This window comes from Haliaeetus leucocephalus, unplaced genomic scaffold (genome assembly GCF_000737465.1).
Source record: "Haliaeetus leucocephalus isolate CR32 unplaced genomic scaffold, Haliaeetus_leucocephalus-4.0 Scaffold195, whole genome shotgun sequence".
Taxonomy (NCBI): domain Eukaryota; kingdom Metazoa; phylum Chordata; class Aves; order Accipitriformes; family Accipitridae; genus Haliaeetus; species Haliaeetus leucocephalus.
In genome coordinates, this window is record NW_010972631.1 from 6555983 (window position 1) to 6569420 (window position 13438).

A 13438-nucleotide genomic window follows, 5' to 3' on the forward strand; every position below is an offset into this window, starting at 1 on the left:
TTTGGGTGTTCCTATTTTGGGAACTAGTCATCTACACACAATTACTTACACAGCTACGGATTCAGGCTTAAAGTAATTTCATTGCTCACAAAGCAAATAGCAATCGTGTTATCACAAAGTACTCACAAGTATCAAGTACAATAAAGCAGCTGGGTGTAAAACTAGCTCAGCGCCACTGCTTCAGAGGGAAAAGCTGGGGGGAGAAAGGCTGAGAGACATGGAAAGGGAAGGATTTCTTACCCAGACAACTCAGGAAGCTTTTTCTTTTTTCACTTGTGAACACCTGTGTTCACCTGGGGTCTAAGGCCTGCTCACAGGATTGTCTCTAGTTCCCTTGCACGCTCTCCAATTACTTTTGTAATTATATACTCCTTACAGCTCATACTTTTTACAGGAGGTGGATGAAGTTGTTATAACAGTACTTCATGTTGGAAGCACACAATTCTGAGATTGTTGAAAGCATTCTTCCTCCATTTGAATGCATCATATATCTATGAAGCTGAGTACAAGTATAAATAACCACATAATTTAACCTAAAGAAAAGCCTGTTTACAGGGAAGAGGACTCTATGCTAATTTAAAAAATAGTGTGTATATTAAGATGCTAGACCCTTGAAGAAAACTATGTTGAAATTAAACAATTTTAAGATACATGAAGATAATCCATGTCTTTTCCAAGCAGAAATTTGTCTACATCACAACATCACTACAAGCCTATGGGAAAAAAACCCAAGCCAACGCGCACAAGTTTCTACTGAAACTAAGGACTGTAAGCAGAACAGCACAGAAAGCAGAATTAAGTATACCAAAAGCTGTCATATAAATGTAAAGGCCCATATACAAAAGCTAAACAAACCAACTTGCTTTCATTCAGTACAAATATTAGTAAAAACAGTTATACTAAACTGACTAAATGTTGTAACTGGACAAACAGAAGACTACAGTTTTGCCAAGATGTTCTGACCTGTACTCCTCATCAACCTGGGAGTGTGATAGTGTCTGGAAAAACACCCCAGCCAATGATGCCAGTTTGAGTCTTTAGTGCACTCAGTCACGATCCAAAACATTAAAACACAATTTAAAGTGAATAGTAGACTAAAATTGTTTTACTTACTGTCTCCTTTACATTCGTACCAGACGTTATCTTTACTCATTTTCAGCTGGTCTCTCAGGCTGCTACAGGTTGATGGTACTGTTTGTAGGAAAACTACTGGTAATTTTCGGACACTGCACCATTCACATTTGGTAAGTTCTGAAGTTTTCAAGTTAATCTCTCGGATATCGCTTTCTGATTCTAGGAGAAAACAATGTCATATTAAATTACAGAAAAAAATGCATAGGTTTCCTTTACAATTTCCCCTTCGATTTTAACAAAAGATCAGTATGTGCTCATTAACTTCCTTAAAAGTTTTTAAAAGTTTGAAATTAACTCATATCCAGGAAGTGATGTCTGTTAATATCTTAAAAGATGAACTGCACTCCACTGTCACCTGTCAGGAAAGTAATCAGAAACAAACTGTTTTCTTCTTACCAACTTTAATCTAGTTTCTATTCCACAGAAAATCCACCCTTTCCAGTGATTTAAATTTGCAACTATTGCTATAACCCATTTTACAACAGGTTTGTAGAACTTTCTTTGTAGATTTATCTTTGACCAAGTTCCTTTATGAAAATTAACTTTAAAATGAAGAGGAGAATGAACACATGCAGAGAAACGATCTGATAACCTGAGAAAAATAAGGTACTGCTCTCAATTTACTAGCAAAGAGAAATGTCAGCAACATGGTAAATTTTTAACACTGTATCTGATGCTGCTGATGCCAATGTTCAGTACTTTACAGGTTTTACTGAATTACAAAAATGGAGGGAAAAAAGGTGTGAAATCACAGTTTTTTGAATTTGTTGAAAAGACCCAAAAGTTCAATGCCAGTAATTATTTCTAGACCAGAAAAATGGTTAATGGTAGTCACTCAAAACTTTTGTTAGTGACAGCTTCCACACATACTTGATGGCAGCCTACACCACAAAAACTATATCCCCTTATGTAGGGGACAAAACATAGACAGAATAGAGGGAGAAATGATGCCAAAATAAAGTCCTTCTAATAAATAAAAATCAATGCAACAACTCTGTCTCCTCCTTTCCCTGTAAAAGGAAGGAGACACTGCAGGGAACTCCTAAAAACACTAAGGCTTTTCTTAAGTTAAATTCTAGTAAATATTTCATGATCAGACAGATGGTGAGTAAAAATCAGTAAAACGGTTACCACCTAAAGAGTTTAATTTGCATCACCCTGAACAAAACTGCAGAAAAAAGAAAAAAAAAGACATCAAATACATACCATTACTTTCTACCTTAGCAGTATTAGTGGTTCTTATTATTAGTGGAGGGAGTGCTTCCCCTCTCCACCCGCACCACCCTTCTCTTGGCATTTAGCAATGTCCAGCAGCCACCCTCTACGTCCTCCCTTCTTGTTGGCAACTGAATTCACACCCCTGTGCATGCCAGAAAGGGAGTCTGCTCCTTGTAAAGACAAGGCAAAGTTACCCAAAGCAAAGTATCCACTGGCCGCAGACTGGAAGTAGTGGCCACCCACCACAGCTTCTGTGGAGCAAAGCAGGTCTCTTTTCCTTCTAAACCTCCAGTAGCCCTGTCCCACTAGCTGGGGAAGAAGCAGCCCAGTTCTGAGTCAGGCTGCAACAACAACGTGCTTCCTTCAAGCCGACTGGGCAGCATTTACTGGCCAGAACAGTAGTTTGCCATCTCATCAGGAAAAGAGTAGCAGAAATATGCTACATGGATCTAACTAGTCCGTCTCCTTGCACTGATTCTCCTTTATCTCCCTGGCAACTTACAAAGGAGAAAATTAAGCTAGTGACTAAATGAAGATTTATAGATGACTCCTAGAGTCTTCTCTCCTTTTTGTTTAAAGCAAACAAAATAGCTTTCCAAGGGTAGGCTGTAATACCTAAGGCTCTATAGCAATACCTCTGTTTTCTCCTTCCTAAATGAAAACACTTTCCTTAATTCATTTTACCTAACTTCCCACTTTCAGAGGCAGACAGTAGTAACAACAATCCCAACTTAAAACCGGATTCAACTGATTTAACTGGGGCATACAGGTCCTTCTAATGGTGTCTAGATAGGAGGTCCTTGCCAAAATATGAGCTAGCTGGTCTTTGAAGAAAACTCTGAATCCTTGTAACTGTGCTTGCACTGAGATGCAGCATACTGAATTTCATATGCGAGGAAGACTGTCTACTCTTCAGATGAATTTTAATTATATTCATCCATTTGTGTTAAGACAGGCATAATACATTTCACCATAAATGCCTTAACCTGTGAACAATATTTCCTCTAACACTGACATAAGACAGACAATAGGACTTATGCATTAAAGGCAATGTGAATAGTTTTTTTACACATTAGAAACAGAAAGCTGTTTCCTTGAAACACCAGTTGGGAGTTGCAGAAAACTGACAAGGGGTATGGAGAGAATTTTGAGAACTTGACATATATTTAAACATGCAAAAACAAGCTCAAAGCAGGAGACTATTGCTGTTTGTAGAGCTGTCCAAAGCATCTGCCTTTCCCTGAAAAAACATGACCGTTGTAATCAATCTAAAGAAAAAAAATATTAGGTGTCATTTTTATTTCAAGAACCTTACTTGTATGAAAACAAATCATGCTATGATTATGAAGTTAATAGAAATGGAGCTAGCTGGGAATACGCCCATCTTCCTCCAGATGCAAATCTCAAAAAAATGAAATGGAAAAGTGCTAAATGTTTCAATAAACACAGCATTTAATGAGACACCATTTTTATGCTATTGAGGGATCAAGTCCCATGGAAATAATTTCACTGTGCAGCTGTTTTGACTAAAAACCGATAGACATTTTCTACAAATTTTACTAAGCTTTTTAGTTTGGTTTTTTTTTAAATACATTTAAAGCATGAAAACTGGTAGTTTCTATGCATCTACATTTTAGATGCAGCAGAAAATTAAATACTTGACTGAGCAAAGGCTACACTCATCTTTACAGGTTGTGAGACACCTTTTTGCATATAATAGTGACAAAATACACTAGTCCTCTTTTACAAATAACAAAAGGCAAAATTCGATAGGACTGCATCTTCATGGAAACTTAAGATTTAACAAAAGGAGGCAAAACTTCTTTTCATGCCCAAAGCAAAACCCTACAAAGAAAACAAAGGAAATACAGCAATAGTCGTAAGCTCACCATGTCGTAAACTATGTCACTCTATTTCTTTCAGTAACATGAAATATACAACCTATAGGCTAAAGAAGAAAAAATTTTAAAGGGAGATATAGACAGGAAAGGCCTAAGATACCTGTGTGGTTTTTACTCTCTACTTATGCATTTGAAATAAAAAAAACCTAATAAAATGTTAAAGAGGTAACATGTTTTACAGGAGGTTACTCCTGCCTTTTGTTATTGTTAATCATTTTCAAGACAACCTTTGCCAATCATCACCAGAATATTTACAGCTCTTCAACTAGGATGAGGGGGAAGAACTAATGACCCAGTTGCATGCACACCACAAATTGCTAATTCCTGCTGTCTGTGAATTTTCTTTTTGTCAGTAAAAGGCGGAGATAATGCAAATCCTTTTGGCTTTTGTTCACCAGGCAGTTCAGGTCAAATTTATACTCTCAATTTTTCTTTTTTCCTCTTACTGACTACAGGCACCCAGTATAACTTATTACATATGTAACAAAACCAGAATCGACATTTCATTATGATTCACTTGTTAATTCCTTTGACAAAGTTACTTCATTCAAAATATATATATAATTAATATAAAATGAAAGATGTCCTCACCTTCTTGACTTTCTAGGCGTATTTTGATATAATCCAGGCAAAACTGTGGAAGACAACACAACAATAAGATTTCACATCTTCTCCAAACCAAAACTGACTTAATGCCTTTTAACTGTTAGTAAACGTATTTCAATTGACCAAGTACTTAAGTAATTAAAATAAAAATGTAAAATGTAATTTTTTTAAAAAACCAAAGTGTACATTTTAGCACAACTCAAAGAAACAAGTATATTCTTTACTCTTTACTCAGTCATATTGACTGTTGAAACTTAAGATCTCTTATGCACTCCATTTTCAAAAAAGTTCAAAATACTCTGAAAAATACCACAAATTATAGGAAGGAAAAAAAAACCCTTCAAAAGAGAATGTAATCTATCAGTATTTAAGCAAATTAAATAACAGAGTTTTGCAGAAGGTAGAAAGAACAAGTAACACCTCTCTGCTATTTGTGTGGTTACCCCAGCAAGAAGCATGCATTTCATCTGGCTTACTGCACACAACTAACATTCAATGTCTCCTTGAAAGTCTCCATGTAACTTAGAAGGTTAACAAAAAAAAATATTGTTCTACAGAAGCAAAATTGTTCACCTGCAGACATGTTTCTTCCTCCCACCTATCAATATCCATTTTCTGGTAATTGTTGCCTTCAATTTTCTTAACAAAAGCACGCTAATCCATAAGCCCCCCCAACCAAGTAAAGAGGGTTTTCAAGGGTTTTCCAGGCATGATGTTTCTGTTAAACACCAGAACTAGATTGTACGTGATAATACATAATAGTACTTTGGGATTCTTTGGGAATCACAGCCTCTGAAATTAGAGACAAACTTACTGTTTCACAGACAAAGGCAAAATATTACGTTGTTCAAGTATGAAAAGAACAACGTCCGTCAAAAACTGAAAGGAGATTTGTCAAATAAGTTTACTTACAATCACAGGTTCCACTACCATTCTTCGTAGTGTTCCTATTCGTATACTTCGACAGTTCAGAATGACACTTTCACAGGAATTTTGATAATTTAGAGGTACAGCCTCAGTTACAATCTCTTGAGAAATAACTTTACGACGTTTTATTGGAGTGTTAGACACAATGTTCCCAAACTGAAAAGTAATTTTCAAGGTTTCAGAATGTCTCACACAAATGTTTACTGCTAAAACAAGCTTGTTAAAAACTAGTGACTAAATTGTCAGCTACTTTTCTGTTGGTCAACAGGAATAGTTACTATAGTATCCACCTCAACCATATACAGAAGGTAGAAATCTCCTAAAGGACTTTTTGGAACACCTGAAGGTGTTAATATTGCTAGATTCAAGAAAAAAACTGTAAGCTGACACTTGTAGACATTTTGTTAACATTTCCAAATCACAAATAACGCTTCCAAAATTGCCAAAACCAATTTAGTTTTTGTCATTTTGAAACACCATGCAGCCCAGCAAAAGAAGGTTATTTTAATATATTTTATTTGTTTATTTATATAAAACCACTAATGCTATAAAAGTACCACAATGTTGGTGGGTTTATTTTTTCTTTCAGTTTTCATTAGTCCCAGCTTTTGGTGACTGAAAACACTGAGTAATTACTGAAGTACAGTGCATCACAACATCAGCAGGAGTAGAATCTTCAAAAAATATAAATAAATAAGCCAAATCAAAATTTCTTGAAGCAACTCTACAGAACTATTAAGATGTTTTTAGGGTACATTCCAGGGTCAGAAGACTAAATACTGAAAGAAGGCTATGTGGAGTTTGGCTTCTGTTCAAGAAAGTCTCTAGATGCTGACTGAGGCTGTGATCTCAATGAAGTCTCCTGTTTACCAACAGAACAATCTTATACAAACCTTACGGAAATGAAAGCAAGCTGGCTGATATCCTTCAGTTTAATACATTTATTTCTTGTATTGCTTATATTGCTCTACTTTGTTGAAGGATTTTCTGTACACTAGTCTTTTCTTTGGTATTTATATTGTTTCATAAAGTCATCCATTAATAAACATTCTTTTGGGTAACAAAATACAATTAAACTCCCACAGAAAAAACATTTCAAGGGATTCAATATTTCTATTAAGACTAAATCCCAACAATTATTTTGAAGTCCCTAATCACTAGCCTATCTTGGCCATAATTCAAAATATACTTTTGGATGCTTCATTTAAATATAGTGGAGAAGGCAGAGATTCTAAATCCCTGTAATTAAAATATTTTTCCTAGGAGTCTTGTTGAAGACAGCTTTTCATTTTTGTCTGCTGGACTAGCTAAATATTATTAAAAGCTCAAAACTCAAATCACAGACAAACAGTAAAACAGTAAACATTAAAGTGGTGCTATATCAAGTAGCCTCTTCAGTAAAGAATTGATGAATATTTTGAGAGAAAAACAAATGAACAAAGCTTCTTAAAGCTTCTTCTATCATATCTGACAGAAAACTGTGATACCTGCAATTCTTGGTAGTTTACTTGAATCAATGCAAAGTTTGTGTTAAATTTCACCAAAAAAAATTTCTGTTTCCCTTGTTTTCAAAAGCAAGCTCTTTCCTACTTTTGTCCAAAACATGCAGTTAATTTCCAATGTTACAACTGGTTCTTAAAGACTAGTGAACAGGAACATGTGGATATACAAAGGAAAACATTCAGGAGAGTTTCAGAAGTCTTAAGACACCAGTGCCTTCACAATGCAACACTTTCAATTAATCCAGCACATAACGCCAGAATAACTGAAATTCAAAACTATTTATCATCATTTTAGCCCCACAGCTTTATTGTAGGCTACAGGTTCACAGCTTTATATTGATAGTGGTGACTAATTATACACCACATTATAAGCATCCATAATTTCATCAATTACAGCACTAGAATGTTGGCTTCTGAATCTCAACATAGCATGAAGGTTTTGGCATCATTACTTTAGCTTTCTAATTCAGAAAACACGAACGATTTGAGACTGCAGGTGGAAATCTGATCAGATACTCTCATTGAACCAAACTCACAATAGTGAAACTGGACAAGTGACCCAAGAATAGTTTTAATCAGCACTATTAATTCAACACCAGTTGCCACAGGGAATTTATTCTTCTTAATGGCTCACTGTTGAGGTGGTTAAGTTTTTAACATACCGTGAAAGCTGTCCCCTTTGACAGCACTTAAGGAGTCTGCTCATGGTGCATTTTTTGTCTTTGTTTATCCAATTCTTGCAGTGGTACTCAACTAAAAGACAAAAGCCCCACCATGAAAATCCTTAAAATAAGTGCTATTAATTGGGACAGTTGTCAAAGTATTTTAATTTTAATGGGCCACCGTTGCTCCCAGTGTCTCTTTTCATGTTTAACTTCGTATGTCCAAAATCTTACCAGGCAACAGCTGGTTAGACATTCTTCTGCAAACTAAGTAGGCCCCTGAGTTTCACAGAGATACCCTGCCCAGTCTCAAAGAGTATACATTCAACGCAGAAGCATCTATGTTAAACGCATAATTCAAATCATTATGAACGCTTGTAAAAATATAATGAACGCATTTTCTTATGCTTCCAGTGTTATGTAAGCAGAGATACTACTTGATCAGCTGCCAAATAAGAAAAGCATTCAAATATAGTCAACTTCTGACAATGCAAACCAAGCCTTTACATTTTCCATTTATGATTTGATTTTTGTTTTCTTTAAACAAAGCATTAAATAGTACCTGATCTTTCATTCTTGCTTTTCTTGGTAGTGTGACTGCAATTTCTGTATCTGTTGTTATACTACCTATTCTCTGTTCTATTCCACAACTGTTTTCCTTTAATGCTGCTTCCACCTTTCCTGTAGAAGGAGCTGGGGAGGAGCGGGCTGAATCTGCAGGACGAGGTGAAATGCTTTCCATTCTCCTAGTGCTGCCACTATCCTCCTCATCATCATCATCACTAGACAAAACAACTAAACAGAAAATATTAAATTCTCAACCACTACATTTTTCTGTAACAGAAATTTCTTTTCAAGCAATAGCTTTAAAGTAATTTATGTAATTGTCCTGCAGTGCCAAAAGAAGTCCACATTTATCATTACATTATGCTTTTATGAATGTTTATTTGGAATCTGCTCGCAGGCGCTCTCTCCCTCATTTTTTATTTCTCACAACTAATTACACAAGAAATGGGTATTGTTAACCTGCCTCTAGACACAGAAGTGAAGCTATACAGTTCTTGGTTCAATCAAGAATTGACAGGGAATTATACAACTTAAGAAAAACCGACAAAAGAAATTATAACTGAAATTGTTCAAATCAGTAAGACAGCATGGTCTAGTAAACTAAGCATGGAACTAGAAACATAATTTCCCAAATTCCAGTTCCTTCCTCCTTATAAATTGAGTTTATGCAGAGAAAGCACAAAAATTAACATTTTACAAATTATGAAATTTAAATAAACGCATAGCTCTAAAGAAAAGAGGGAAAAAATATAGAAGTCAAAGACTGTCTTTCCCTTGGAGAGGATGAATGATAGAATACTGCTAAGAATGCTATTTTTAAAATTATAAAGTGTAATTCTTTAACAAAAAAATTAAAAATTTCATTAAATAATTTTTCTTTTCCCCAGTGTTCATCCTTCTCAGAGTACCTCAGTATATGAAAAGGAAATTACAAAAAGGTCTGTCCCTCTTCCCCAAGAGCACATCCACAAAAAAATTCCATGCAAAATCAGTAATGTAAACCTGCAAGGACAGTTCCTTCATTATACAATACTTTGGGTTCTAGTTTATGGCTATATCCACAAAAAGGTACTTACTTGGATCATTTAGTTCAGATGGTCTTGTACTCCTCTGCCTTAAGGTTCCTGTAATTTTAGGATTTTTCGTCCCAGTTATAAGACTAACTTTTCCATTCTGTCGTAACATAGAATGTCCTACAACTTCATTACTCAGTAGAATATCCGTCGGACCTTTCCCAACAGCAGAACTATAAAACTTCTTTGTGTTGAACCCTGTACCTGAAGATTTTTGCCCTGTTGAATTCTGATGTATTGAAGAACGTGATAAAGGTCCCACAGATTCACTTAATGTCACAGTTTGTCTGGAGACTCTTTGCAAATCCTTTAGAGAAGCACTTTCACAATGTCGGCATTTGGTCTGATTTTCATTTGCCCGTCCACAATTTGGGCAATCAGTAGAATAATCAATTTGTTCCAAAAGCTAGAGGGGAAACACACAAACACAAAATCAGTAACTGTGTAAGTACAAAGATACCATTTCCAAATCTTGCATTTAATTTCTCTTCAGAATGAAGACTAACTATATTAGCAATTACAGTTAAGTAGAGAAAGCAAACATAAAAATACAGTTTGATTTTTTTCATTTAAGAAAATGAAAAATGTTCTAACAGGACCAAATGTCATTTGTGGCAATTTTAAGAAAGTGATTAATGCTGGACAATTCAGATTTTCGTCCTTGCCTTTTTTCCTTCCATATGTAAAAGGTTGCACACTGTTCAGATATATATATCCATCAGCAAGAAGGTCCAGTTATATCATTTCTGTAAAAATATTTTCATTGGATGAAAATAAAGTAACCTAAGGTTCCACAGAGCGATGCTAAAGAGGACTAGAAGCAACCTCCTAGGTCATGAAGTTCATTTGTCCTCCCAAGATACCTTCTAACAGCCTGGCAAAGCATGCAGAATAATCACTTCTGGGGGCGGGGCGGGGGGGACACGGACGACCATGACAGAATAAAATAAAAGGAAAAGGAAATACATTGCTCTAGAGTGCAGTATCTCAGAAAAGAAAACAGGACTTGAGGCAAAGGAGTTCCCCAAACTTTCAAGAGGAAAACAGGGGCTACAAGGGAAATGTATCCTATCACTGCAAAGATAGAGATGTGTTTTCTTTCTCTCACATGCATTAGGTCCCGCTTAATTACTTTATCACAAGTGCAGAACTTCGACTTCTAAGTCTAAGGGATTCAATACTAACACATAAGCTACTGAATGTGTACCGAGTTGAACACAGGACACCTCTAGAATTGAAATTTAACGTATGTTATTGTCTCCTGGAGCACTGACATAATGACATAACCACTGTACTGTGAACTACTGAGATAATAAATACCTAAATCCCACCAAAACCTTTTTGGACCTATTTTCAAAGCATAGCTATCACAATTTGCACCCCCCACCCCCAGCCACGAACACCTTTCCAATAAAGAGGACTTCCTTGGGTGTGGGTTCTTCAATCATTTTTAAAAACAAATGTAAAGACAAAAGTCACACAAGGAGAACATTACAAAATTTCTGCAATTTAACAAAGCTACACAGACCATAGCAAAACAGATGCAAAAAAAAATTATATAAAATATATCAGACCTTTAAAACCTGAGTCGTGGGGTAAGATAGCAAGTGACATGAAAACCAGTGTTGTGCCTCAGTGCTCAGTTACAGGATGTAGTTTTTGCAAAGATACTAATTACGTTGAAGAATTTCAATCAGACATTAAATATTCAACAGAAGCCACCAGTCATACCTGAAGGTTCTTAAGTATAGAATAACTGCACCCCTCTACTTCAACTACACACCAAAAATTTAAAACCAACTTCCTTTCCCTGGTTTGAGAGCATGCACCTTGATGGTAGGGGTAGCAGTGTTTAATTAAGAGTGGCATACTCTTTTGTAGACTGTATTTTAAGATAAATGACTACTTAAGTAGATGAGTTCTACCTAAATGTGTCTGCCTTGTGACTTGTATAATACAGCATTTTTTTAAACTTTGAAATCTGCAAAATACAAATACTATATGACCTATCTCTGAAAGTTTCAGAATCCAAAACTTTTGTTATTTTTCAGCTTTTTTTTTCTTGTAAGCACATACGAAGCAGAAAATCCTCCTTTCTTTAAAAATTATGTACATTTTTAACAATTAGAACGTGCAACCTGTTACAGTCTAGTAAGATGAAAACCATTTGTACTCTGCCTGACCAGCAGCTGGTTATGTCTGTAATTCCTCTGGCACAAAACCACAACCAACATTTTTGAATTGTTCAGAGGTTCCATAAACATCCCATTGATCATCTCTACGCTTTGGCAACTCACAGCTCATGAAAATGCATATGGTTCATAAGAAATGCATAAATCATTGTGTTAAATCCCTTTACTGTAATAAAGGATAAAACTCTTAACCCATTTAAGAGAAAAAGAAAAAAAAAGAAAATGGAACCAAGAGTTATGCTAGTGAATTGTTGCAAGTTGCAACAAGATCTGCTCTATATCCAGAAAGTGTATCCACAAACTATACAGTCTTACAGGATCATAACTATCCTATGGGATTGGAGTAAAGGTTCATCCAGCCCTGTGCTGTACTTTCAGCAGTGGCCAGTGGTAGAGGGTTGGGAGCACAGGGAGTAGCATAAGGACATATTCTCCTTACTTGATGTAATTACCAATTTACACATGTCCTGAATCAGCAGTTGAATTTAAATCAACCTGTTTAATGCTGATGTAGCCTTACAAATTTTATCAATCCCTTTCTGAAATCTCATAATACAAGGTGTGAAAAATATGGGGGGGGGGGCGCGGTGTCCTTTTTTAAGCTTACTGCCGGGTGGTTTTACCACAGGCACTCAGCTCTTCCTTGAGTCTGAGAAAAGTAACTGGTTTCCATTCATGACTGTTGGTGTTCTCAACTTTACAGATTTCTAAGATATGCATGGGAAAAAGTACCAGATGTAATTATTAAATACTGTTTACAAGTGCAACCTGTCTGATGGCTTTGGAAATTAAATCATGCCCCTGGAACAACATAATCGAGTCTGCCGCTTTTTTTATCAAGGAGACAGAAAACAGCTTGTTTTAGCAATGTGGTCAAGGACACCAAGCTGCTGAAGCTTCTACATGGAGCTCCAGCCCTCACTTTCCACCTGTATACAATGCAGGAAGTAGTTCTGGAAGTCAGTGCCATGGCTGAAAGCACACCTCGCTTCTACATGTACACAGAGTCTTCTAGTTAGAGCTCAGAGTTACTGCCAATGGACTACACAGATCACAATCCAGCCACAAATAATGAGGCTGCCCTCCTTCCTCTCATGCTAATTGATGTAATTTGTAAGGAAGAAACTATGTATTAAAAGAGGACATTTCCTAGCTCTTCAGACTGAAAAGTGTTCTATCAAGGCAGTGACAAGATTCCATTTATTTTTGAATTGTTTTCTTCAATGACCATTCCAATCTAAAAAACTCTTTTTGTGCTTTTGTCCCTTACCTGACAGGACGTAAGGTAGGCTGCAATTAATATTTTACTTCTTTAAACAAACATAAACAAAGTTATCAATGTAATGATTAAAACAAAACACACAGAACAGTAATGTTTTTTCTTTGTTTTTAACTTCTTTTTTTACTTCATTACTTAGCTTGTATAGATCATATCTATATAGATACCATATGTAGATCAAAATCTCAGCTATTAAACTTTCCAAGTAACATCATATTAATTAACAAAATGAGAAATGGAAATGGTTAAGCGTAGTACCAAGTGTTCACCCTAACAAAGAAATACAGTCTGACTTACTTTCTAATACACAGGAGCAAACACAAGCTGATTATATATAATAATCACAGATCTACTTTTTTTTTTTTTCTTTTTTTTAC

General features: G+C 35.7%; 1 protein-coding gene across 1 annotated transcript in view; it reads right to left on the reverse strand.

The window, feature by feature from the left end:
* LOC104830673 (sentrin-specific protease 6-like) overlaps positions 1–13438 on the reverse strand; it is a 43429-nt gene that overhangs the window by 9865 nt on the left and 20126 nt on the right. The window contains 5 exon segments of the mRNA XM_010565769.1: positions 1114–1293; positions 4845–4887; positions 5772–5942; positions 8513–8745; positions 9594–9996. Of these exon segments, the coding sequence (XP_010564071.1) occupies positions 1114–1293; positions 4845–4887; positions 5772–5942; positions 8513–8745; positions 9594–9996 (1030 nt within the window).